The 26,694-nt window shown below is 37.8% G+C and overlaps 1 protein-coding gene across 10 annotated transcripts in view; it reads right to left on the reverse strand.

Annotated features, from left to right (window-relative positions):
- Window positions 1–26,694, reverse strand: part of ARHGEF10 (Rho guanine nucleotide exchange factor 10) — a 112,493-nt gene that overhangs the window by 65,733 nt on the left and 20,066 nt on the right. For 9 of the 10 annotated variants that reach the window (XR_008429864.1, XM_053937953.1, XM_053937955.1 and 6 more), the window contains exons 3-9: window positions 14,863–15,033; window positions 12,427–12,717; window positions 11,463–11,526; window positions 10,165–10,244; window positions 9,033–9,089; window positions 6,257–6,420; window positions 1,799–1,913 (exon numbers count right to left, since the gene is read on the reverse strand). Coding sequence is in view for 9 of the 10 variants with exons in the window: in XM_053937953.1 (XP_053793928.1) it covers window positions 1,799–1,913; window positions 6,257–6,420; window positions 9,033–9,089; window positions 10,165–10,244; window positions 11,463–11,526; window positions 12,427–12,717; window positions 14,863–15,033 (942 nt within the window). In the remaining variant the exon portion in view is untranslated. Of the gene's footprint in view, window positions 1–1,798; window positions 1,914–3,050; window positions 3,168–6,256; window positions 6,421–9,032; window positions 9,090–10,164; window positions 10,245–11,462; window positions 11,527–12,426; window positions 12,718–14,862; window positions 15,034–26,694 lie in introns of all 10 variants that reach the window. The other variant, XM_053937961.1, reaches the window with a different exon arrangement.

Below are 26,694 nucleotides of genomic sequence, written 5' to 3' on the forward strand. Positions count from 1 at the left end.
TGTGAGTTTAGTTAACAAGCTTAACAAAATTTTCACTAGCTCTGTGCTGATTTGGAAGGTGGCTATGAGATTCAGCCATCCACAGATATGCTGTGCCTGCAACCTAATCTCTAGAAATGTAAGAAGGAATGCCAGGTCCATTGTTACACGGCCCTGCAGATCATTTTCATCTGTTTGACTGCAAGAAGTTGAGGATACACTTTTTGATCACCTCATTTTTTGTACCATTCTATATTCAATTTTTGAATTAAGTAAATTGAGAAGCAGTCAGAGGTCATGGCAGAGATGTAAGATGTGTCATGGCCCATACAGCAACTTTATTTTTCTCAAGAAAAATATTTTGTTCCAGCCTTGTGGTTTTAGCTTCCTAAAATTGTAGCTTTATAAGCTCTGAAGTTACTAACATTTAATTAGTTGGGAAGAAACTTTAGCAGAAAGATACACTATCTCTCAGACTTATCCTGAAAAATAAACTAGTTTTAATTTACCACCTGTCTCTTGAAAAAATTACCTGTGGACAGCTGCTGCCATCACTCATGACAAAGGATTGTCACTTGCTCTCAACTACAGAAAGAACACAAATACTTCTGTGGCTTTTTGATTTTACATCACTTTCTGTTTTCCCAACCCAAATTCAGCTTTCATCAAAAATCATCAACTGATTAAGTTTTCAACAGTACAGTACAGTCTTTTCCCCTACTTTCACTCTTAAGCATGGAAAGCATTACTCCTTACCAATGATGAACATTTTAAAATAGTCAACTACTTCTCCACTAAAAACCATGTCTTAACAGCACATTCTCCTGACATTCAAGAGTTATTTGATGGAGAGACATGGACAGACTTAGTAACTGTGCTGATTTTAACTGGCGTAGATTTATTTTTCTCCACAGTGGCTAGTATGAAGTTACATTTTGTATTTGTGCTGGACACAGGGTTGATAACACAGAGATGTTTTTGTTATTACTGAGCAGGGCTTGCACAGAGCCAAGGCCTTTTCTGCTTTTCATACTGCCACACTGGTGAGGGTGTTGGGGGTGCATTTGAGGTTGGGAGGAGACACAGCCAGGACAGGTCACCCAAATTGACTAAAAGGATATTTCAGACCATATGACATCCTGCTCAGTATATAAAGTGGGAGGAAAGAAGAGTAAGGGGAGGGGATATTCAGAGTGATGGCCTTTGTGTTCCAAGTAACCACTGTGTGTAATGGGGCCCTTCTCTCCTGGAGATGGATATGTACCTACCTACCCCTGGGAAGCAGTGAACTAGTTCCTTGTCTTTCTTTGCTTGTGTGTGGCTTTTATGTTCACTCTTACATAGTAATCAACCCACTCAGTCACTCAACCCACAAATTCTCACTCTTACCCTTCTAATCCTCTCCCCAGTCCTGCTGCTAGGAGAGTGAGTGAGTGCCTGTGTGGGGCTTGGCTGCTGGCTGGGGTTACACCACAACAGTAAGTTAACATCACTTCCATACTCCCATCTACCAGTACCTAGATCACACTGCTTGGTGGGACATTTTGTTATTATTCTTAAGTTGACCCTTCTCTGTGACCCTCAGGTTTCTCAGGTCACTCAGGTTCTTGCCCCAAACAGAAAAAAATGCTCAAGATGCATTGACCATACTGTCGTCTGAACTGAATATTATACCATACATTTTTGATATATATCTGATTTCATGCATCTATGCATCTAGCTCTCAGCTCCCACTACATAAATTTGCTAGGCCATTCATCTACTTTCTCAGAAATTACTAGAGAATGTAACAAAGAGAAAAACTGTAAAGAGCAGGTACCTTGAGAAATGAAAGATTTTGTCCGAATGAAGGAGCGACCCTTCTTCACAGCTGCTTTTGTCTTTTCAAGTCCATCTTTGGTACCTTCTCTAGCAGCTCTCATAAGCTTTTGCATCTGTAAGACAAAATATATAGTCTACATGTTCAGTGAATAATAGGAAAACATTTGAGCCTGCACACTTTTAGGGTATCGATATAGTCCAAAGTCAAACAAATACATAATAAGTAGAGAGAACCATGAAAGCTCAGAGCCAAGCTCCTGTATTTCAAAATAAAATAAAAACTGGAGACAAGGACTTACTTCATGGCAATACTGTATGCAAGTCTAAAAGAGCAGAAATGCTCTTTTAGACTTCTGCATTCAAACAGAAACTTTAAATAACCTCAAATGTTATCTTATGGAACAAATACCTACTATTCACAGGTCATTAACGGCCAGAGGTCTTGTCCATCTTTCAGTGTCCCAATAACTCTTCCAAAGTATTTCTGACCTAAAGATAATCCCCTAGACTCAGTTATATATTAACTATATTCTTAAACAAACACTGTTATGAAGGGAAAAGTTGCAACTAGTAACTTCATTAATTGAAGAAATACAATGATTTAATTAAGAATTCCATAATCTTACAGTGCACTACTACAGTCAAATGAAATTTCATGGAACAAAAAAAAAACACCAAAGAAATTTTGTTTTGCTGGAAAATGTTTATTAAAATATCCTGCTTTGTACTTCTTTCCCAAAATGTCACTACAACAAAAAATCCCCACTACTGTCAGACCACAAACAAAGCTGCCTTGATGCAATCAGGCAATTTCTGGGCTTGCGACTAAAGCTTTTCACAAAAACATTCTTTTCATACTGGTTCCATTCAGAATGGAGAGCAGGGAGATTCCCAATTTGATCCTCTGTGGCTACAGAGCTAGGACTAGGCTAGCCTCAAGGAGCCAAGGTCTCAGAGAGACACTAGGGTTGTGCACCTGGCTCACACTCTGGGATAAGGGCACCAGTCATTAGGGAAAGTCAATGCCCTATCTCATCTTCTGAGACTGTTAACATTAAAAGTAAGCATGACAAAAGGTCCTTGACCAAGTATTTTTAAGAGTATAGTAATATTATAGTCTTTAAGACTACATGATAAAAATTCAGCACATTCAGAATTTATTTCATACAAATTATTATTTACTTTTTCAAGCTATTAATAAAAGACAACATTGTCTGTGTTGGAAAAGCAATTATTTAAATGTAGCTAACCTTCAGCTCATGTTTTTGCTTTAGTTGCTGAATCTCTATTGCTCCCACAGTGTTTGACATCAAATCTTTCATCTTTTTTTCATAATGCTCCTTTAAACGCGTTAGTTCATGAGAAAGCTACAGTGTATAAAAAGACACAATCTTTTCAAAAAGCCATAGTGAAAACTTCATGCTAAAGCACTCACATAAATCATGCACAATGCCCCATCTATCTACTGGCACAAAGACAACTAAGGGAAAACTATCACTGAGGGAAAGCTATCACTGAGGGAAGCTGCAGTCCGAGGGAGGGACCATCGCTCCTGGGCACTGTTGAACTCCACCAGTTGCTTTTCTGTAAAGACAGGGGCAAAGCCACTTAGACTAAGGCAACTAAATTGTTATACATATTAATTGTATTTTGCCTATCTCTTAAAAACCACATGGAAACAATACATCAGCTTTAACCATAAGCATTATTCACTGGAGCACAAACCCTAGTCTGTATTTGGACTATCCTTCAAAACAGAGAATCAGAAGAAAACTCAGAGACTGAGGAACCTGTGGAGATTGCTGGCACCTGAGAATATGGAAATGGACAGGGCAGTGAGTCAGGTAAAGAGACACTAACAGGATTCACATTCTTGTGGTTTCCACATGCATCATAGCCTCATTGTATGAACTTGGGTGTAACCATCTCGTACATAAATATATTCATTTGCAAGGTAAGGAAACTATCACAGAGAAAGGAATGCTCTGGAACACTAATTACCATTTGTTAAACATTTTGACAAAGGCAGATAAAAGAGGTTAAAATGCAACCAGGAAAAAAAAAAGAGGAAAATATTTGGTGTGTCCTATAATAGAAGTCCAGTGGAAAACCCCTCAGCTTGGTATTAACAGAGTTATTTGGCAAGAGATCAAAGCCCCAGGAAAGAGAAGGCCTACTGAGTTGAAAACAAAGCAACAGGCCCAGCACATAGCTCCACTAGGCTGGGTCAGGATGCAATTACCTCTAACATCATGATTCTGGCATTACAGCAGTATAATAGAGAATAGCATCTGGTTCACAGACAAGAAGTATTTAACAGCACAAAAACCTTCCCTTCTTAAAATAAATTTGTAAATAAATAAAGTAATAAGAATTACAATGAAAAGGTGACTTTGAGGGAAGTCAGCACTTAAAATTAAAAATCCCACCTCCAACCTTGCCATACTTTTCAACTAACACTATAATTATAAGTAGGACAAGTCCCTCACAGGCTCTGAAAGGCCACAGAAGGTGATGTGCTGGGAATATACTGTAATATCCATCACAGGACCTGAGGAGAAGCGAGAGTTAGTGCAAGGAATGGATACAGAGAAAATGTACATAAAGAAGAGTAGTGTCTGCCCATGCTGAAATGCCAATGCAGGGAGGGCTGGGATTGGTTTTGGGGGCTTTTTGTTGTTGTTGTTGTCTTCTTGGTTGCTTGCAAGGTTTTTTTGTTTTTTTTTTTCTTTTCAATTCTAAAGTTTCTTTCCTCACTCTCTGCCAAAACCCTTCCCTAATTTCCTGATTTCTCCATCTCCCAGCAACCCATCCAGGTGCAGGAGCCTATCTGATTTTTCCATCCACCAGCTTCAGTGTTCCTCACCTCCTCACCCATCCTCACAAGGCAATCCCCAAAACCTTTTGTCACAGGCCTGAAAAAGCCATCCACATGACAGTACCCAAGGGCACACCACTCTTCTCTCATCACTCCTCAGTCTCTGGCTCAGGCACTCTGTGCCTGATCCTGGTGCAATCACATTCAACCACTGCCAACAGTTTTCCATGACAGATCAAAGTATACTTTTAAGAGTTCCAAAAAAATGGCTTTAAACCTTGCTTTGTTCACATATGTAAATAGATTCTTATTACTATGGCCCAAGCTGAAGCTAGGGATAACAAGAGAACATTAAAACAAAAATAAAAAGAATAAGCCAGCAGCCATGTTAAGGCTTACACACTCACATGCAAAGTATTTTCCTAGTCTCTTCCAAGGTATTTAAAAAAAAAAATAAATTCAAACTCCATTTTTTCAGTCTTGTTAGAAAAATCTCCCAAACAAACAGCTGCAACAGCTTAAGATCATTCTAGTCAGAGCAAAACCAAGACAAAAACAGAGCATGAGCACTCAGCTTACAAAGTGCAGATTTGGGTTGGCTCAAGTCTTGCAGTTAATTGCTCACTCCCTGATTTCCAAAGGACGTGCAGCAAGGATGGAAGTGAGGGGAGAGCAGCTTACATGTACTGGAGGGAAACACAGACAGCAATGCTTTTATTCTCATCAAATTAAGAAACCTGCAAAATGAAAATAAGGGTCCCATGAAATAACACCCTGTCTGCAACCCCTGCACATTCCAGCTACGGGGTGCTGAGGCAGCTCACAACACACAGTTGCCATGTGGCTCTTGGGGGTCTGTCCCCAGTCAGCACACAAGAGGGGAGCCTCTCACAAAGAGGGCATTCAAGGGCAGAAGAGAGCCAAGGCAAAGAGAAGGCAAGAGCCCAGGGCCTCTCTCCCTGTGGAATGGGAGAGGCACAGTGAGGACAGGCAGCTGGGTCACCTGCGCCTTCTTGCCTCCTGCAGAACAGATGGAGCCAAAGGTATGAGACCTGAGAAGTGTCACAGATAGATCATTTTAATCATGCCACCTCTCTTCTCTCCTAACAGGTAGAACTCTCTTTGATTACAAAAATCTTTTACTTTCAGCAGTTTTTTAAGCTCACTTTCAAACAAGCAAACTGATGCAGATCTAAGACAGACACCTAGGGAACACTGGCAAAGAGTTTTGTGACTTTGGAGCACCTAAAGATCCCAACCCATCAATTCTTGTCAGGCTTGTCCCCATTTATTTTTCACATTATTTTCCACACTTATTACGACTTACACTAATCCAGCAACTGCAAAAGAAGAAAAAGGTAAGGAACTGCCCATAAGCAAAAACAATCTCACTTTTAATTTCATTTTATCCAATTTGAGTTTTATCTTTTTGTTAAGAAGCTTCTGTTTAATATTTTCATATCTTCTTTTCCCTGTTACATTTTGGTACTGTCACTTCCACACTGATTCATATTTCCTTCAAAAAGATGCTGTTGGCATTTGAAACTGAATTGAGGAAAAAAAGAAATACAGGTGAGAAAGGCAAGTGTTAGAAACCAGGACAACCTCAATGACTGAGCAGCATTGCCAGATACATACATGTCTCTTGTGGTTGCCTCGCAAAAAGGAGCTGGGAATTCCATTTTTACACTCAGAATCACTCTGTTCTTCATAGCTTTCAAACTCACTTGAACTCCACCCATACTCCAGTGAGCTGTTTCCACCATCATCACCATTTTCAACATCATCATAAATCATTTCTTCTGCAAGAATTAAACAAAAATAAAAAAAGTTACACTGAAATGCATGCTTGTTCGAGCACCAGAAAACTTGTTCAGGATATGCTATAAAGAATTGCACAGACTTTTGTATGCACATTAAAAATTCTGAATTAAATCCAATATTCAAATAGCCAAAGTGGATTGTCTTTGTTGAAACAGAGTACTAAACAAGGACAGTGTTATGGGTACACACCATGATCCTTTTAGAAACATGTGCTACTCAAATGACACTGTTGTGTCCAAATCCCACAAAACTATTTAGAACTTCAAAGGAAGTTTAAACTCTAACTGTGAATGCACATCTGCACTGAGAAGCATCGTCCTTCCATTTTTAAGCTTGCCATTTGTACCTAGAGACATGCTAAAAAATGCTAAAACATGGCAAGAATCAAATGAAAAGGTCACTACTTCCAGCAGAACAGGTCAAACCAAAGTAGCAAGAAATGTGTTACACAATGGTGTTTTATGACTCATCACCCCCAGTCCCTGGAAGTCTCCCATACCTGGCAGCTACCTTGCTCATAATTTACTCTAAAACCTTGAAGTATTAACCTTTCCAAGACATAACCTTTTCAAATCTATATTGCAAAGGCTGACCAAAATACCTTCTGTTAAAGACACAGGTCTTTTCATTGGCACAGATGTCAAGAACATAAAACTTAGTCAAATTAAATGGAAAATTTAGAGCCAATTGCTTATCAGGAAACAGGAATGCACTCTACCTGTAGCATCATCTGTCAGTGATTGATGATTAATATTATCATATTAAGTGGAAAAGTGTGGACACTTGTCATGGTACAGCACTTCTATCAGGATTCACTATTGTCAGAGGTTATGATGCAGCATTTACAACTGTCTCCTATTAAATTCGGGAAACAGCTGTTCTTTTATTTTAAGACTGACATTTCATTTAAACAGAGAAAAACCATGTACTCAAAAGAAAAGCTGATATGTTTTACACATCCATCAAAACCCTGGATTTTAATATTAACATTTAAATCCTCTGTGTTAATTATAAAGAATTTAATTAGTCTAATTTGGAAGATTCAGATTTTTTTTTTTTTTTAATCCCCATGCATATCAAGACTGTCCTTAAAATATTGTTACTGAAGAAGACATCTTAGTGGTAATCTAGCACAATGAGTAATTTAAAAGAACCATCATAGCAAGTTAAAATAAATCAAGACTTTTGCAAGTCTAAATCCTGTGCTGTGAGCTTTGGGGCAGGATTTACCCCATGTCTGGGTGAATTTATCTTGTCCATGTGGTAATGTAGATTGTCTGACTGAAACTTTTTTTGAAATACTTGAGTCTCCCTGACAAAATATACAAATAATAAACATCAAGATCATGAATGTACGAAGATGAAACTTCCCTTCCTACCTATTTCCTCAGAATATTTCAGTGTCTTAGGGGACAATATGCAAATCAAAATTTTAATTGATGTCTTATGGGTTAAGCTAAAGATACTGACCAATATGCTCAGCAGACCTTTGCTCCATATCCCATAACCCACCTAGCTCAGCCACCTGAGCCTGGTGTATGTGTTTCCTGACTGATCAGCAACAGCACAAAGATGTCCCTGCTCAGAGCAGCACTGAGGGAACTTCCAGTAATATAAGCATTCAAGTCATGAATGTGACATGGTACTTTCCAATAATAAATGTAAAAAATACAGTAATAATTTGTAAAACACCTTGCCTGAACACCACTAAGGATAAGAAAATAAACTGTTACAGCTTGAAAGATGAATGTGGGTTTCACACAAGAAAGCTTAAATGTTTTCTTGATTCATTAAAAATTTCAGTATCAAAGACCTACACCCTCTGAGAGCCACGATGAGTAAGATGCTGAGCCCCCAATAAGCCAATTCACCCAAACACAAAATCAGTCAGTAGCAACTGATCTTTAAGCAGACTCCACTATACCCAAAAACTGCAAAACAAACGTGAGCAAGAACTCAATGAAATATGCTTCTTGAACCCTAACTCCATCATTTCCAGTAAAGGTAAAATCTTGACTCCAGCAACTATTTTGAGATCTATTCCACCCCCTCCAAACATGAGCACGATCATAAGGAGCAGATCACTTCAAAGCTGAAATAGAACATTTCTGTAGAGTCACAATCAGGATGGTGAACAGCCACCCTGGACCATCTCTTCCATCTATCAAGCTTTAATATATTGAAGGGGACTTTCAAGGAAAGAGCTTCTCTCTATAACCACGACAATGATACATTATCATACATCATTTAATTATTTAAAACACCCTATTCCTAAGTATCTTGCCTTGTTCAGGGCACTACAGCTGCAACACTCAGCACTGTAATTCTCTAATATGCAAAATACTCAAGCATCTGGAACAGTATCTATTAAACAAAGTAGAATTCAGCTTCTGAGAAGAGCAGTATAGGAGACCTGCTGAGATAGTCTTTTAAGTATTAGTATAATTCTGAACTTTCTAAGACCTACCAATTATTGACACAATGGTAAATCCATTTACATATATTTTAGGCACTTAATGAACATATCAGTTTAGTATACATGCACATAATTCCATTTTACATCACTTTCAACATTACAAAGACCTCAAACCTGGTTCAGAGTCTGAATCTTCTCTTGGCACATCATCATAAATTACCTCATCCGGGTCTAAAATCAAGACAGAAAAAAAAAAAAAAAGAGAAACTTCTTAAAATTTGAATGGGACCAAGTGTTTAAGAGGCAGAAAAAGCCCTTAACATGCCTTTAGCTTTTGGTCAGCCCTGAAATGGTCAGGCAGTTGAAATGTTGTAGGTCCTCTCCAACTGAAATATACTATTATATTTTAAAGAATTTTTGTTATATTGGCATATATGAATACAATGGAGATAGGACTCACTCTCCACTAACATTCTGCTTGCACATCTAATCATTCAAATATTGCAATAATGCACCAAGCAGTATATGATATTTGTGAAATTTCAGTTTTATCTGCATTGCTTAGAATGACCTTTGGTAGCCTGAAAACAAAAATACACTGCAAAAACCAATATTTCTCCCTCCTTCTTACAGAAGTATGGTATGTTCTGTGCCTGTTGATGGCTGTTCATTGCCTTACTAAATGGCTGTAGAAAAGCTGAAATTGACTTTTTAAAAAGAGCCAAAACTAAATAATGTAATGATTACCATTAAGAGGCAGAATGACAACGCAAATTCTTCAATCACTTCACAAAATATGTAAGATGAACTCCAGTCCAGTGGGAACAACTGAGAACAGGCAAGATGACCTGTCCTCAAACCACACAGTCTCTGTTCTGATTTAAAATGCAGCTGCCAGCCAAGAATCAACAGCACACACCAAGAGAGAGGCAATTCCTTCCCTTCCTCCTCCTCCAAGTACTTATTTGCTACTACTGCACAAGAAGAGTAATTTCAAATACAGTCGCAGATCAGACTCTGAACTGGAGCTTATTTTCAGTGCACATGCATTGATGGAGCCAAATGACTTCCATAACACATGATTCCACAGATTCCAAAAGGTGGAAAAGTGAATGTTAACTTTATTCTAAAATAAAGTTCTAACTGGTACAGCTTGGTTCTGAAATCTATCTGAAAATACACAGTAAAAGTGAACACGGACATTCCCATAAAATCTGCTTGTGCACATAGACACATACATACTGCTGATCACAACTTAAAACTGACCACCTTCCACAGCTGTACTTAAGTGATCACTGGTACTTACTTTCCATCCATGCTGTATTTGCAGGATCTGCAACCCATTTGGTCAGGGCATCATCCTCTTTCTTGGTCTGATTATCTTCACTTGAAAAAGAGGCAACAAAATGAAAGAATTAAAAGTTATACCACAACGTTTTTAAGCATACATGAAGACAAGACAATAAATATATTTCTGCCTTCTAGTTTCCACTCCAAGGCTGCTGATTAGTCAAAAATGTTGCTTCAGTATGTAGCTGGGTGATGAATAAGCTATTCTAGTCAATAGTCTGACAATTTTAGTCAGAAAATTGAAAACACTTTCTTTACAATCTTAAAAAATACTCTGCTTTTGAGTTCATCTACCACAACACAGGAAATTCTCTCAGAAACAATGAAGTGAGAACTTCTTTTTCATGGTAAATAGGACTAAAGACACTCTGGGTTACATCGGGAGCCATCAGACAAAGTTCTGTTCTCCTTCTCCACCTGGTGCTGGTGAGGCTGAACCTGTAGCAGCATGTCCAGTCTTGGCTTCCCAACACTCCCCTGCTAGAGAGCTGTGGAGAAACTGAAGCTACCTCTAGAGAGATGTACAGAAACTGAAGTCAAGGACTAAAGCACATGGTTTACAAGGAAGGAGATAAAAGACATGGAGATTATTTAGTCTGATAAAAAGGATGTTATGGGATGATCCAAGCTACAACTATCCAAAAGAGAACTACAGAGGAGATGGAATCAGGGTTATGTTTTTTGCGGGGGGTTCTTTTGGGGGTTTTGGGGCCCTTTTTTTTGTTTTTTTTTTTTGGTTTTTTTGTTTTTTTTTTTTTTTTTTTTTTTTTTTTAATGCCAGACAAAGGCGGAATGGTCAACAGACTGCCCACTGGGAGATTTGGTTTGGACATTTGGGGAGGTAGAGGTGGGGAAGGGAAGTACAGCAGGGAAGACTGCTCAGGGAAGCTGCAGCACCTCCATCCTTGGAGGGTTTGAAGGCTCAGCCAGCAAGGCCATGGTTGATCTGATGGAGTATTGGAAGTGGTCCTGCTGAAAGCAGCAGGCTATACCAAACCTCCCGCAATCTGTTGCACCTGACATTGCCATCACTCTAGAAAAATTCAACCCAGTGTCTTCAAAAATGTCATGCACATTTACACACACCAGTGCTGATTTTTGTGCACAACCAGAATACAGGAGCAAGAAAGTGAAAAAAACCAAACCAACAAACATGGAAGTATTACACAAGGAAAATAAAATACTTATCAAATGCAAGCTTTTTTAGGAATAAAGGCTTTACAAATAATTAAAACATGATGATCAGGCAATCACCTATTCTGAGGGTCCTCCAAGTTTACAGAATTATAATGACATTCTTCAGCTGCTGACTGTGTACCTGCCAAGTAGGAAAAAAAAAAGAAAGCATTTGCAATAACATGCCAGTTTGACTCAAATTGCAAATTTACTATAAGAAACTGATTTTACTAGATCATTGCTAAAGAATAATCTCTTTCCTTGCAATAGTTTTATTCTTACACATTTTTAAAAAAATTGGAAGTTTCTTCACACCATGCATTTTTGAAAGCTAAGTAATTCAAAGACACAGCCTTTTGTTAGAAGAGCTGTTAAGAGGAAATCACAACGCCTAATGCATTTAATTCTATATCTCAAACATATATTCCTCTACAGGTAAGAAGGACCACACAAACATTTGCTTTTATTTGACAGTATTCCTAATAGTGGTAAAAAGCAAAGGCTGGAATAAAGGCTGGAATTATAGAAGAACTGCTGCGTAGCTAAAGAAAAGTATATTCAAAATACAAAGAGGAAAAGGCAGGATATGGGGAGCTTTTTTTTCCTACTGTCTTGACATTAAGCTGTCAACTTTCTCAACTCTGGTTACAAAATGCATCTCTTGTTTCTGTAATAATCCATAGTTATTTCGCTTTCTAGTTTCCTCTTCTGTCTTAAAATTGTACTAGAAGTCAGAGAATTCATCAAATCCTCAAGGGAAAAATCCCATAGCAACTCTAAATCCACAAGAATTGGAAAATAAACAAACAGAAATGCATATAAAAAAGGCAAAAGGGATAGGAATTTTGCCAGGATCTAGGAAAAAAAAATAAAAGGTATGAGAAGAAGCCATTTGGCTTGAACATTGAACTCTGGATCTGGAAATTATTTAATTACATTAAAAAGGAATTAGCATTAATCATACTCACCCAGGGTGAGTGCTATACAAGAAAGCTACCTGAGGATTCCCTTTCAAATAAAGTAAGGTGTGTAAATACAGTACCTTCTTCATCTACAGAAACACTGCGTATGATGACAGGGCTGGAGTATGCTGGCAGTATCAAAGGTAAATTGGATGGCACAGCATATCCACAAGGGACAGGAACAGAATATCCACCGGACAGGTTGGGACTTGCACATTCATCTTGAGGGCTTGGTTCTGGTGATGAGGATGGATCCTTATCTTGGATTGGGGAAATATTTATGACTGAGTAGGGATTTACTTTGGCTGGAGTGCCTTCTGTGCCAGGTTCTGATGTTTGCAGCTTCTCAGTGTTTTCTACATTATCAGCTCCTTTAGTTGAAAGATTAAACAAAAATACAAAGTTTTAGTTTTCATACCTGTTCAAGCCACTCTAATAGCTCTTTGCAAATATGCTAAACATTGACCTGATCTTTACTATACAAGCTGCTTACAACCTATGACTCAAAATTCCCACACAGTAGAGCCAATCTCCCCATTTCACAGATGAGGAATGCAACAAGAGCAAAACAATGAGTTACAAAGATGCTTATGGAAAAACAGTAACTTGACTGACATAAGCACATGAGTCAAAATAGTCTTAAATCAAAAAGGTTAAAATCTGGATTCTAGATGAATTTGAATCTCTCAAACACAAACACAAGAAGTATTTTAGGGGTAGTCATGAGGACAAGGAAAGTCATGGAGGGACATTCCTCAAAGAGCAGTCCTGAAAATGCTGTGTTAAGAAAGGGAGGAAGAAAATAACTTCAAAAGCTTTCCTCTTTGAAAATGTATTGTTATCTGTTATAGAAAGTTCCCAGGATTTTTTGAGACACTGGTTCAGCTGAGATACAGCAGAACCACAGGCCACTCTGAAGGAAACTGCAGAACTGTATCCCAAGTGATCAAATGATTTTAAGCTGTAAGTACAACTTCACAATAAGGGTGAGCAAGCAACAGATGCTCAGGGAAAGATGGTGTTTAAGTTCCAGGTTGTCAAGCTGCACAGTACCTGAAAAGTTACCTATCTTTAATTGCCATAAGCACAGTGAATCTGTTTACAAAAGGAAATTAGATTAAAGTAAGCAAAATCAGCTGTTAGCAATTTGAGCAGAATACAGCAATTTCTAGACTACACCTCAGCACTGGAAACATCTGCATATGTTAAAAAAATGTTTCAATATTTAGCAAAACTTCTGTTTATGAACAAAATTCAGACATTCAAACTCCACTTAGTTTTATGCACAACATTCAACTCAGCAACCAGCAAGCTTAGCTGTGAAACAGCTTATCTCAAGCCATCAATGTGCCTTAAGACCAGCCAGGATATACAGTTTTCCTGTAGCATGACACTCAGATTATGTCCAATCCATTGGTTTGGATTTCACACTTGAATGGGAAACCTCACAGGAATTACATGTGATGGTCAACTGCCCTGTCAGATCTACCATGACTGTAACTGGCAGAAATATTCAAAACACTTGCATGGTTTTTCCATGTGTGAGAGACTGGACTATGACTCAAAAAGAATTGACCATTTTCAGAGATGCCTGGGTGCTTTGCTGAGGCCAAGTTTGCAAGCCTGCAAAGACAAGGCAATGAGTTTTTGGGTGTGTAATGACAAACCTCTGGTCTGCATAAGACAGAGGGGGTGAACTTACCACCACCAGAGGCTACAAACTATACTCTGAGGCCGGTAGGAGGCAGACAGGATCATGCCCTTCATCACACCAAACTGCCCTCCCTTACACACATGCCCTCCTCCCAGGGCAGGTCACATCCACACAAGGCTTACTGGCATTGGAGGCAGCTGCCTTAGAAGAGCTCATGAACTCTCAACTACCCCTGAAGTGCCCTCAGACCCATTTCTCATTTCCACCAGAGAACTGCACATGACCAAAAGACAGAATAAAACTTCACCCTTGCAGAGGAGGTGTTTGGGCACCCCCACCTGAACCTGAGAGCGTATTAACCCACCAGACTTTGTATTTTATGGGCTTTTTCCCCCCACCTCTGACAGATAAAGACCTTCAATCGTCACTTCAATCAAGTGTCATCACAGATCCATGGCTGGTGATTATGTATCTTTCTACTCTTATCCTTTCTTTCCCTTTCTTCCTTCCTTTTCCCTTATAGGTTTCCTTAAGCGGGTGGTATTTTATGCTTTGATATTGCCATATTACTTTACATACTAATAACCAAAATGGCTACATTTATGCTTTCCATTACAATCAAATTGTTCCAAAGTAAACCCGACATGTGTATATTTACAAACACCAATCTTTCAGTGTTTGTTTCACTCTAATCTGCTCCAAGAGATCTGTTAAGAAGAACCTGAGTTACCCTCAGGGGTGGGCCATAACACCATGGAAAACTCTTGTTAAAGCACTTTTATTGCACTGTCAAGAAAAGGCATCCTAAGACCAGTCTTGACTATTTAGCCCAGTGGAGGTACAGACCAACAGGCTGACTTACCTGCAGCACCAGCCTCTTGGTGCTCTACGTAACTTCCAGGACCAGGAAGAGGTGGCACAAGGGCTTGCCTGTCTGCTTCTGGTATCTCATCTCCACTATCAAAATCAAACTGTTCTCCCTCATCCTCCTCTTCATCATTCAGACCCATGGCTTTTGGTTCATGCCCTAGAACTGTGCAGAAAGACACACCTTTGTTTGTCTGCTCTTAATAATGATTTCATGGGACCAGTAAATGCTCCACATTACAAATTAAGCTTACACAATGAACCCTTAGATTTTTAGGTTACTGGAACAGAACAAAAGTTGATTGATGTGTTGATAACCTCATGCAGTTTTCAATAAATCCTTTAGTGCAAACAAAGAAATTACTTGGAAAGAAATAAACAAGTAATAATGGAAATACCCTTGCTTTTGTCATAACGAGCCAAAAGATTTTTAGAAAAACACCTAAACAGCCAATTTTTAAACAAAAAGACTTCACAGATTAATTTATTTGCACAGGAACTTTGCAACTTTAAAACTTCAAGTAATTTTTCCTCTCTAACTGAAACTCCTAAGTCTATTCTTTCCTAGCAGTGTCCAAATACCAGTGATAATCACTTAGTTCACACACTCCAACAGAGACCAGCAGTTGATTTTCCTCCTCCAGTCTGAGATAGTTTTAAACCATGCAGCATGCTATTAGCCCTATTGCCACACACCATGCACTCTGGTGGAGGGAGGGTATGGAACCTTTAAGTAATGGCCAAAATAATGACACCCTAATATAGATAAAAAGGGTGGGTTAGAGTTTTTTTCCCTCTTTGCCTGTGAAGATACTGTAGCACAGATTTGGCTCTGTACATGGGGCTGGGGAGAGAAGCAGGAAGAAGTACACAGCAGTTTCTCCCCAAGCTACTAGGGAAAACCCATGAAAATGTAAATCCCTTCATGTACCTACAGCATAAAACAATATCCTAAAAAAGATAAAGGTATAAATATACAAGTATGTTATAAAAATTTACCTGAAGGTGATAAGTTTCCCCCCTCCATCCTCAGGTAACAGAAAATGAAAAAATAATTCTTGCAAAGACTATTAGATCTGCTGCATCATGATGATGTTATCAGCTATCCTACCATCCAGAACACATTTTTTATCTTTATGATAAAACCCGCAACACCCCAAAGCTCTAGACTGCTTAGATTGTCATGGTAATCAGCATTCTTGCCAAGGCTTCTGTTTCTTCAAGCAGGCTGAGCCAGCATATTTTACTACAGCCACAAATAACAAGATCTTTCATGCAGCCTCTCTGCAGGAGAAAAAGTGAACTAATTGCAAAAATAGTAAGGAACAAAAAACCCAGATTATCCTGCATTTATTATCATGTGCAATAACTGAGGCAGTAGGACATTTAATTTCATTTTGATTAATTCCTTTCAAAAATTCTTCTGTATGAAGTCAGGCTTCTCATTTTTGCTTTGTCCATTAGCAATTCCTTTTTTCCTGAAAGATGCAAGAAATTCTTCAGAGCTCTTCCAAGTGATTAAAGACAAACATGGCATTCTTCCTGATTCACCATCCATCTGACTAAACTGTAATATTTGTTGCTTGACTGTGTAATGGGGAAAAGAAACAAAAGAGAGGAAGATGTCTTTCCAACATGAGTAAAAAAAAACAAAAATTGGACATACCACCTAATTTTTTTCTGTTATGGCTGTTAACACTGCCCATCTTCATTCATTTCAAAACATTTACTTTGCATCAAAGATAAACAAGGCACAGAACCTGATAAATGGGCACTACAGCCCGGAAAGATCCCATAATCGCATCACTGATGGTACAGCGGGTTAATATTACAAAAAGAGACAAAAAAGAAAGAATACATTGTCTGTCAGAAAGGGTATACGGGAGACAAACAAATATCCTCAGTTCAGAAAGTTTTAAACTGTATTTCAGCTTTGCATTACTTCTACATTTGCTTAATCCTGCAGGCATAAACTTTAGTCTTTCAAATTTACAGATACTTTCCATCACATATTTAATAAAAATATTGTCCTTTAAGCTTTTAATATCAAGGGCATACTATTTCAATTGATGGAAAAAGTATTTTAACAACAAAAATAAAATAAAAAGAGGATAGGGGCTTTTTGCTTCAACTTAAGAGCTGATCAGAACTGCAGATAAATACAGATTATGTCACACAAAAAAGACAAATTCTTGTTTTGAAAATACATGTTTTCCACAGTTCTCTTTGTTATGTCACAACAACACAGACAAAAGCTCTTTTTTAAGTGCTACAATTAGGAAGACAGACAGCAGTTAGACCCAGGCTGAATCTGGCTACTAAATACCACCACAGATCTTGCAAAATTTCATGCTCATGAAGAAATCCCCAGTTCCTCCTACCCTTTATCTGCAAATCAAAAGGATCAAGCCAAATAGTGCATGAGGCAACTGTCTTGCAGATAAAAAAAAAAAAACGGAGGGCGGAGGGGGGGAGTCTGCTGGGTGGGTGTGTGTGTGGGGTATTTTCAAAGGCAAGCTCCCTTGCAAAAAACACACAGAGGACAGCTTTTTTTTGACATAAATTTAAAATGTACATTTGTTTTCTGAAGTAATAATCACACAATGCTTAGAATGACAGAGTCTGTCTGGAATTACTTCAAATAATTAAATTAAAAATTCAATTTTCCTTTTCACCACTACTCACACTCACTTAGCTGTATGTGTGCCAACCAGTGCAATGAGAATACAAAAATGATTGAACTTGTTCATCTTATGGCTATATCACTCTGAGAGCTCTGTAAAGGCTTCAGGGAAATTCTCACATTTCTAAAACTTTCTATTTGGAGTTTTCAAAACCGAAAAAAAAATCTGATATTATGGAAACATTGTCTTCAAGTTAAGTATGAAAGTGCTAAATTAGGATCAGAAAAAGAAATACATGCTCTCATAACTGTGCACCACACACAGATTTATGACTTTTTCTGTGCCTTGTTATCCAGTGAAATGACATTTCTTAAGTTTACTTCAGAAATAAGCTCACTTAGGTTATGTTTACAGAGACCTGCTGGGGCATAAACAAATTTAAAAAACATTTGGTTGGTCTGCCAATTGCAAAGCATTCTTGGCACCCTTTGCCTTCCCATCCATTAACTAAGGAGTTAAAGGAATTACATTAATTTTAAAGCCCAGATTAAGTCAGCGAAGCTTCATTAATAGTTTTCTTAAACAGTTTCTTTTAGTGACATAGAAGTAAGATAAAATAGCTCTGCACTTATTATCAATTGCATTTTGAATACAATATTAATACACCTGAAATAAACCAAAGCACCCCAAATGTCTGTCCCCCCCCCTTGCAATCTTGTAAATCCATGACAACTCAGAAGTCGTCAACTAAAGAAGTCAACGTTCTTCCAAGAAAAATCATGATAAAGGAAGAATGAAATAGAACCCCAAGCACAAACAGTTCAGCAGTCTGGGGCATGATAACAATAAACCTGGAAGCCCTCGACTTAAACAGACATGCTGCCACCAAGAAATATGAGTACTTTATATTTTAAGGTTTGAAAAATATTTTTAGAAGTGGAAGCCTTCTGTATAATTAAGAATGTCATCTTTGCAATCAGTTGTACTTATTTTTTTTTAAAGTTCACAGGCTATTATGGAACAAAAAACAGAAATGTATCTATTATATGTAAAGAACTCAAATATTTTAGTTGCTTCTACCATATGACTGATGAAGGAAATAAGTGTACAATGCTTTAAATGGCATATATCTAGTTATTATTTAGTGAAAAAATATTAATACAATTGAACCTAAAATGCACTGGCAGGAGTTGCCTGCTCTTATTCCAATATGCAGTTTTAAAACACTTATATTTTTTATTTATTATTTTGGATTGCAACAAAACACTTAGGACTGCAAAGACCTACCTTCCTTTCAAATGAATTCCCCAAATGTTTCAACTTTCTACAAATACCTGAGTGTCTTGAAATACACAAAACTTATTAGTAAAAAAAAACATTTAAAATGTTACTATCCCAGAATATTTTGAAGTATTATAAAATATGCTAACTCACACAGGTTACAAGTCAAAATAAACTGCCAGACATAACAATCTAAATGCTTATTATTTATCCTTGATACATTCCAGACGTTTCCCTGATGCGATACCCTTCCCTTTACAGACCTGTATCTCTAGGCAATTAAAATCTGCCAAGCTCCTTATGGAAGTGTACAATAGAAATAAGTATTGAAAGCATGCAGATACCAGGAAACAACTGAATTTTTAAAGTTACCATTGTTTTTGTAAAACTAACCATTTGAGGCCAAACACACTCTGCTGACTGTGCTCCAGGATAAATGGGCTCTCAGGCTGTTCCCTTTTTATTTCAGAAGAGATTTCATAGCAGAGGCTTGGTGTTTGTCAGGATGATGAACCTTGTGCTAGGAAACACTCATGCCTGCAGAAGCTTCCAGATTTGTCCAACTTTGTAAAATAACATCTGCCTCATCTTCAGCAAGAACTTGCAGACAGGTCTCAAGAAACTTGGTCACCACTGGACAACATCTTATTTCTCCCAGCTTGAAAGCACTGCTTAGGTTGCATTCCTAATGCTAGAAAGCAACGTGGTATTTTCAACTCACTCATCTCCCACTTGTGACCACTAATTCTTGAGTTCCAGGAGAGAAAACTGCAGTGAAATAGTCTTTCACTCTGGTACTCAGCTGACACATTTCTCTTCTGCCCTTACTCAAAGGACACCTGCACCAGCATCTGTGCAGGGAGAGCGGTGAGGTGCAGGGCAGGAGGGACCCTGCAGGAGAAAGGCTGACCTGTAGGAAAAAGTGCTTCTGCCACTTCACTGACACTTCCCAGTCACACGGGACATCCATCAGCACACCACTGGCATCCACAAATCACCTCCTCACACAGTCATACAGGTGGAAAGTATCTATTTTTCTGGGGGACTATAAACATTAGGACAAACTGTGCACACAAAAACACGGGAGTGAGAGCTCCTTCCCATGGGAAGTGGGTCAGAGCCAAGGACTTTCCCTTTGCACCCATTCCCCTTGCACCCACAGCTGTGCTAAGCTGGCACTGCAGGGAACCCAGGTCCTTGTGGTACAAGCACGCTGCTAATTACACACAGCTCGCACACACATCCAAAGCGTGACCACAATGTCAGCATTACCAGCCTCTGTGGAAAACAATTACAAAAAAACTCCAACCAAACTAAAGACTATACATTCATGCAAAAAGTGTTTCCAGTGATGGAAACAAAAGCAAAACCATACGAATTAACAGGCTTTCCCTGCAAATAAATAACAAAGAAATAAGTACAAATGCCTCTTTAGTATTTTGCAAATACACACACCACATACTAATTATGTTGTTGAGCATGCACAACAGATATTGTTCTTCTGGATAGAAAAAACAAATTCAAAACCAGAGTCAGAAGAGTAATGCATCTGCCTGCTCACATTTCAGAGAGCCTGCTAACAACAGCATGCCTAATACCAAAAAAATTGCATTCCTTGAAATAAAGCCCAGGTCTATGGATGTTAGGAGATATTTACAAATAGCAAAAATGCTGAAGTTTACAAATTACTCACAGTGCTAAAAATTTAAGTCTTACTTAGCTAAAATTTAAAAGAACTGAGTTGCAAAAAATCAAAAGTCTAAAATAACAGCATTAAGACATGAATCATGCTGTCCAGAAAAAGCAGGAGCAACACCAGCAGACCTGTACTCTTTTGTAAAGCCTCAATGTGCTTTTCAGTGCTGACTACCTGATAACCAGAAAGGCAGCTACGTAAAATCAGTGGTTTGTGGCAAATTACTTTAAATACTCAGCACACTGGTGGCACTGCTATTGCCTGCCACAACTGGAAACACAGATCAAGCCCGGTCGCAAGGATGTATTTTCCACTTCAGCACCACATTAACACATTCTGACATATGAATTTCCAAGAAATACCAAGAAATTTTGCTGGTGCTGTAAGGAAAGCCTGTACAGATGTTATTTGGAATTCTGCATAAATACATGAGAGATCCCTCTCTATACTAAAAAGCACCCCTCCATATTAAAAGCTACTAGCTTTCCATCAGTATTCAAGAAAGACCAATACATTTAACCCTTAGCACCCCCAAAGTTACCCATCTGAATTGGTATAAATGCCACCAGACAGCTGAGCTGAGGTACAATGGGTCTGCTGATGGTGGCTGTGCAGCCGAGCTCAGCCTCAGCTACTGCGCACACGACCCGCTGAACTCACCTCCAATGTGCTGCCAAATGGACAATCCACACAGGGAACAGGAAAACCAGAGAGCTCTAATAAAACAGCAGACAACTACAAAGTCATTGAGAAAATGAAATATCCAGCTCTGGCATTGCAATGACAAAGCATGTTGGCTAAACATAAGGTACAAATTATATATGAAGGAAAAACAGAAACATTTCCTAGAAAATGCAGTTTTGACCATGTAGTCGACAATTTTATGAAAAAATAACCATTTTTAAGGAAACTTTCACCAGTGAGAGCAGACTGGCTTGTAATTTACTTCAATATTTCTTTTTCTATGATTAACAACTATAAATATCTAGTTTTCCACATAATTACTTTTACTTTGAAGCAATTGCTGTTTAATGGTTTGAGGTATATGCATTTCTCTAATATAGTTTGTTTAATTCTAATTAGCAATATAAAACTGCTGAATCGTTTAGTAATACCTTGGACCAAAAGCTCTTTAAAAATAATTGGGAACCCTATGAAGAAGAAGGCAGCCAGACACACACTGGAGATCTAAAACAGAGCATGAGATCCCAGCTCTACAGAAAGAAAACATACAGCTCAGGTGCATAAACTGACTATCATACTAAAGAGAAGCTGAAAGCCAACTAGAGCAAAAGCTTGAGTTTTTAGGTCTTGGATCATTCTAGCAACATCTTTCTAACAGGATGACATAGTCTGGTTAAGAAATTAGCAAAGGACTTGACTTCATTTTTGGATCTTTTTTTTCTCCACCTTACCAGCAATTGTACATACTTCCTAGACTGAATCTCCGGATTACTTAGGCAATGGGATGCCAGACCAGGTTTTGGTGGTCCAGGGGCTACAGTGGTGGCTACTGTGGTGAAAAGCTGCCAGAAGCTTCCCCCATGTCCAGCACAGCCAATGCCAGCCAGATCTGAGAGAGCTGCTGTGGGGAAAATGAACTCCATCTCAGCCAGACCCAATACAGTTAGCAAATGTTCTTCTCATGCAAATATGAATGGGTCACCATCTAATATGCATGGGAAAACAGCAATCCCACCCAAAGTTAATTTTGCTTCTATTTCCCTTTGCAACCAGAAGACTGATAAGATCCTCTGGACAAATCACACTTAACCAATTCACTGCTCCCAGGGCAGCACCTGCATTTCCCTCTGTCCCCCCTGGCAACATACAGAATGGGGAAATACAGAGACTGGGAAATCACCCATCAGTTGGCATCCCCATGGCATGGGAGCACAGGCATCTTCCTGTCCAGCCCCTAGAGAAAGTTCTACCAGCATAAGGTTATCCAGAAACTATCATGCTTTCACCTAAACAAAGTTATTTAGCTCAACAGTAAGACATATTCTTGCAACAACCTTTATTTGACCTACTAAATAATCTTCTGTATTCATTTTAATGAAAATATGATAAGGCTAGAAAGATTATTTCAATGAGGAAGAAAAAAGAAAATCTGTACAGGGGGTTGGAAGAGTCTTCCCCCAAAAATGTTTAACAAGTATGTTTTCTTCAGATTACTAGGCAAAGTTTCAGTTCCTCTATGCCAGAAAAGAAAGTAGCACCTAATAAATGACTCATTCAAAAATTCATACACTTTATTTAAGTTATTATAATACAGACAAGCTTTTGTCTGAGACAAGCTCATGCACAAGGTAAGAGAATTATAACAACTTATAAGAAATATGAATCTTTCTGTAAACTCTAGAGTAGAAACATTACAGAGGCTTCAGGCACGGTTAGTGAATATTTATTGAGTTCAGTGAAACAGAAGTAAAAAACTCCAAAAATGAAAAATTTCTCAGTTCTCTGCCAGCAATTTGTCGCAGCCAGTTAATGATAGATTCAAGTCCTAAAAAGGCAAAAGAAGTATAGGGGAAAAAAAAAAAAAAAAAAAACTTGCCCTCTTCTTACATGTGGACTCACTGAAATTAAAATTTCAGAGCTTAGTTTCAAGTCTTCTTTGAAAGAATACCCCCAAATCAGCATAAAATCCTTTACAATTTTGGAGAGGTTTTTAAGCAATCAACACTGATTACCATCAAACAATTATCAACTTTTTCTGCAATCCCCTGAAAGGTCTTTATGTCATCATCTACTACTCTTTCTGATTAACATGTCTGGGCCTTGTCTCTACACAGATCTAGCACGTAAAGTCCAGTCACCTTAAAGAGCAGCTGAGTAAACAGGAAAAAACCCAACAAAACAACTGCATCTTATTATTCAGAAAGAAAACACCAAATATTATCAAAGAAATGAAGTCACTCACCATGAAATCCAGAACAGTAACATAACATTAACATAACAGTAACATAACAGTAACATGTTCTAAACATCTAGCAAAGTTTTTACCATTTTTCTCCAAAATAAAATAAGACATAATTACATCTATGTATACAGTGCTTTCTTTGTGGGTACTAAAACTAGTAATAAGCTATTAATTAATCTATTTTCTTTCTATTTTTTTGTTTTTCCCAACATTCAAATATACTTGGCTAGAAGAAAAAATACATAATTAGGAGTGACATGTGACACCATAAATGGTTTATGCAAAGGGAATTTTCTTGTTGCTCTTCATTATACAGCTTATCTGAATTGTCACATAAAATAATTAATCTTTACCTTAAACAATGTATTTTGCTTCATTTACTGAGAGAAATGTGACCTTTAGAAATAAATAAATTGTTCTGTTACAGATGGGATGTCAGACACCAGCAAGCTATTGCCAGTGTCAAAAACAAGGAGCCATTCATAACTACAATTCATATTCTGTTCTTATTCTCCTGAAATCTTGGCTCCCTTTTTACAATCATTTGTAACTGTCTGTATGCTGAAAATAGATACCTAACAATATTGTTTAGCCCAAAGCCAACTCCCTTCATATCTGCAGCTTAATTTAAGCAATGCCTTATTTCCCCAACCACAGTAAATATATACAATCTTAGGGTTTTCAATCTTCTGTACATTCAGAAATTAAATCATAAAACATGTAAGTGCTTCTCTTGTCGATATTAAAAAGCCCAATTTAACCACCTCATTTCAGTCACAAAATTAGCTGTTTAAAACTGTTAAAACATAAATAAACAACAAAATTTTTCACTAAATAGTAGAAAAGGTACCTAAATAATCTGAAAGAGATACATATAGGATACATAATAAAAAGCTGCTCCCGTGGCAGAGAAATACAGTCGTCTCTAAGGCAAAACACAGCAGCTCACCAGCAGCTCCTTACTAAAGTAAATAAAAATTTTTAATAAGTTAGTGGGTTTTTTGTTGAGTATCAGAGATGGTGGTTTTTTTGTTGAGTTTCAGTTTTTTGGGATTGGTGGGGGCTTTTGTTTTAGGGGTTTTTTTGGGGTTTTTTTTGTTTTTGTTTTTGGTTTGGTTTTTTTTTTTTTTTTTTTTTTTTTTGTTATAATATGTAAGGTCATCCCAGTGGAAACTTTTATGACAGCACAGTTGCTTCTACTTCAATCTTACCCAAGGATTCAAGCCAGATTTCCTTCTCAGGGACAGAGGAGCAAGGACTATTTTAGTGTTTTGGCCCTGACAAGGAAACAACAAGAAATAACTGCGGAAAGACGCAATCACAGCACTCAGCTGCATACAGGATATCCAGATTTATGTCCTTGGTCTCCTTGTTCTACATGTCTCTATATCAGGAGCAAAGAAATATCCCACTCATAGGTCTAAAGAGGTGATTTTTTTTTATATAAAAAGGTGTACAAAATTGGTGTCTAGGAGATATTTTTATTTATTACCAGTTTTAGAAAAAAACAACTTCATTTCAAAGAAGAACATCTTAAATCCCAAACTTCAGCATGACAAGGCTTCTTATCTAGATTTACACAAGGAACTAGAGACAGTGGTGTGGCTGAGTGAACATGCAGCTCTCCACTATACTTGGTCCTTAAGGGCATCTCTCATACTTCTCAAGTGAAGATGATTCTCTCTCAGCTCGAGAGAGTAGTTGGCAATACTATGAAGACTATGCATTCAAATTGATTCTCACAATGTCCTTGTACAAACACTGAAATTTCAGTATTTCACTTCAAAATTTTAATGTATCATTTATGTTAATTTTCTATAAATGGGAAACAAAGAAAAGTATACTCACTATGAGGAAATACACCCAATGCTTTTTAATAGTTTTCACAGAGAAATCATATGAGGCATAGTGCCATGTACCAGAAAGGGTGAGAGACTGACATATTCAGAGAGAATAAAACTGCAAAACTAAGCCTCCTTGGCACAGAAAATAACCCCAGTTTCCTTTGGGCAAGAAACTGTTTCTCAGGTATCCATTGTGCCAGGCAAACAAACATAGGTTTCCTTTGGAAACAGGCTCTGATAAACATCTCTCAAGTCCTCACTTCAAGAAAAGGACTTCCACTTTGCAAGATCACCAGATGTTTTCCAAGTAGAGGAATGAAAAAGTGCCAGACATGACATCTCCTAATAAAGCACTAATTGCACAAATACAGTCCATCACACATAAACACCATCCTGACATTAACATCCAGCCTCCAGTCTCAGTTGTTCAGTGTGAAATTAAGTCCTGTACATTACAGATTCAATGTGATGCCACATTCTTAGAACTTCCAGCTTTGTAATTCCTCCCTCCACAGTCTGCAGTCCACAGCATATTCTCTTCTTGTCCAAATGGGTTTGGTTAAGGACACTCCATTACAGCAACCAATTAAAAGCATAATTACAAGTTACAGCCATGATAAAATCTCCCATTTTCATTTAGCTTTCAAGAAAGGATTTTTTTTGTTGACAGAACAAGAATCATCCTCTACTTTATTTCACAAGATAGACATGGAATTCTTTTATGTAAGAAATTCTAAATACCTGCACTTCACACCTAAATTCATATGTACAGACACATTAAAGAAGGGAACACAAGCTAGCACCATCATTCCAAGTATCCATTTTGGAAGTACTTTTTTGGATTTTGCTCTTAGCCAAGGAAGCTTTTGCATCTACCCCACTCCAACTGCTCCCTGGTTGCTAAAACATACAATCCCTCGACATACACAGAGAAAAATACTAGGAGATTTTTAACCATGGCTAGAAGAAGAAGCTCTTTTTAAAACAATCTAGAGGACAGAACACACAGGCAATAATTTTTCCATGCTACTCACTACTTGAATTTGCTCTGAGGTAGGAAATGTAACCAGCACAGACTTGTCACTACCTGATTAGCAATGCATGAATGGAATGTCCAAACACCTATGAACAGATAAGTTGCATAAGCAGAATAAAATAAAATAAAATAAAATAAAATAAAATAAAATAAAATAAAATAAAATAAAATAAAATAAATAAAATATGTTACATTCCATTCTTTTATCATATGTAGTTTTTCCTTATCAAGTAGTGGTAGAAGCAGCTTCAGTATTGACATTTACTGCACCTTAACTTAAACAAGGTATAGATTCAGATGGCTATGGCTAATGAAAACACATTATTTAACCCTCCATCTATTTTCTTGCAACATCCCCATGACAAAGATGAAGATTTACTACTATTCTTCCCTTTTGCATACATTAAAAATTTGATAAAA

The sequence above is a fragment of the Vidua chalybeata genome, chromosome 3 (genome assembly GCF_026979565.1).
Source record: "Vidua chalybeata isolate OUT-0048 chromosome 3, bVidCha1 merged haplotype, whole genome shotgun sequence".
Taxonomy (NCBI): domain Eukaryota; kingdom Metazoa; phylum Chordata; class Aves; order Passeriformes; family Viduidae; genus Vidua; species Vidua chalybeata.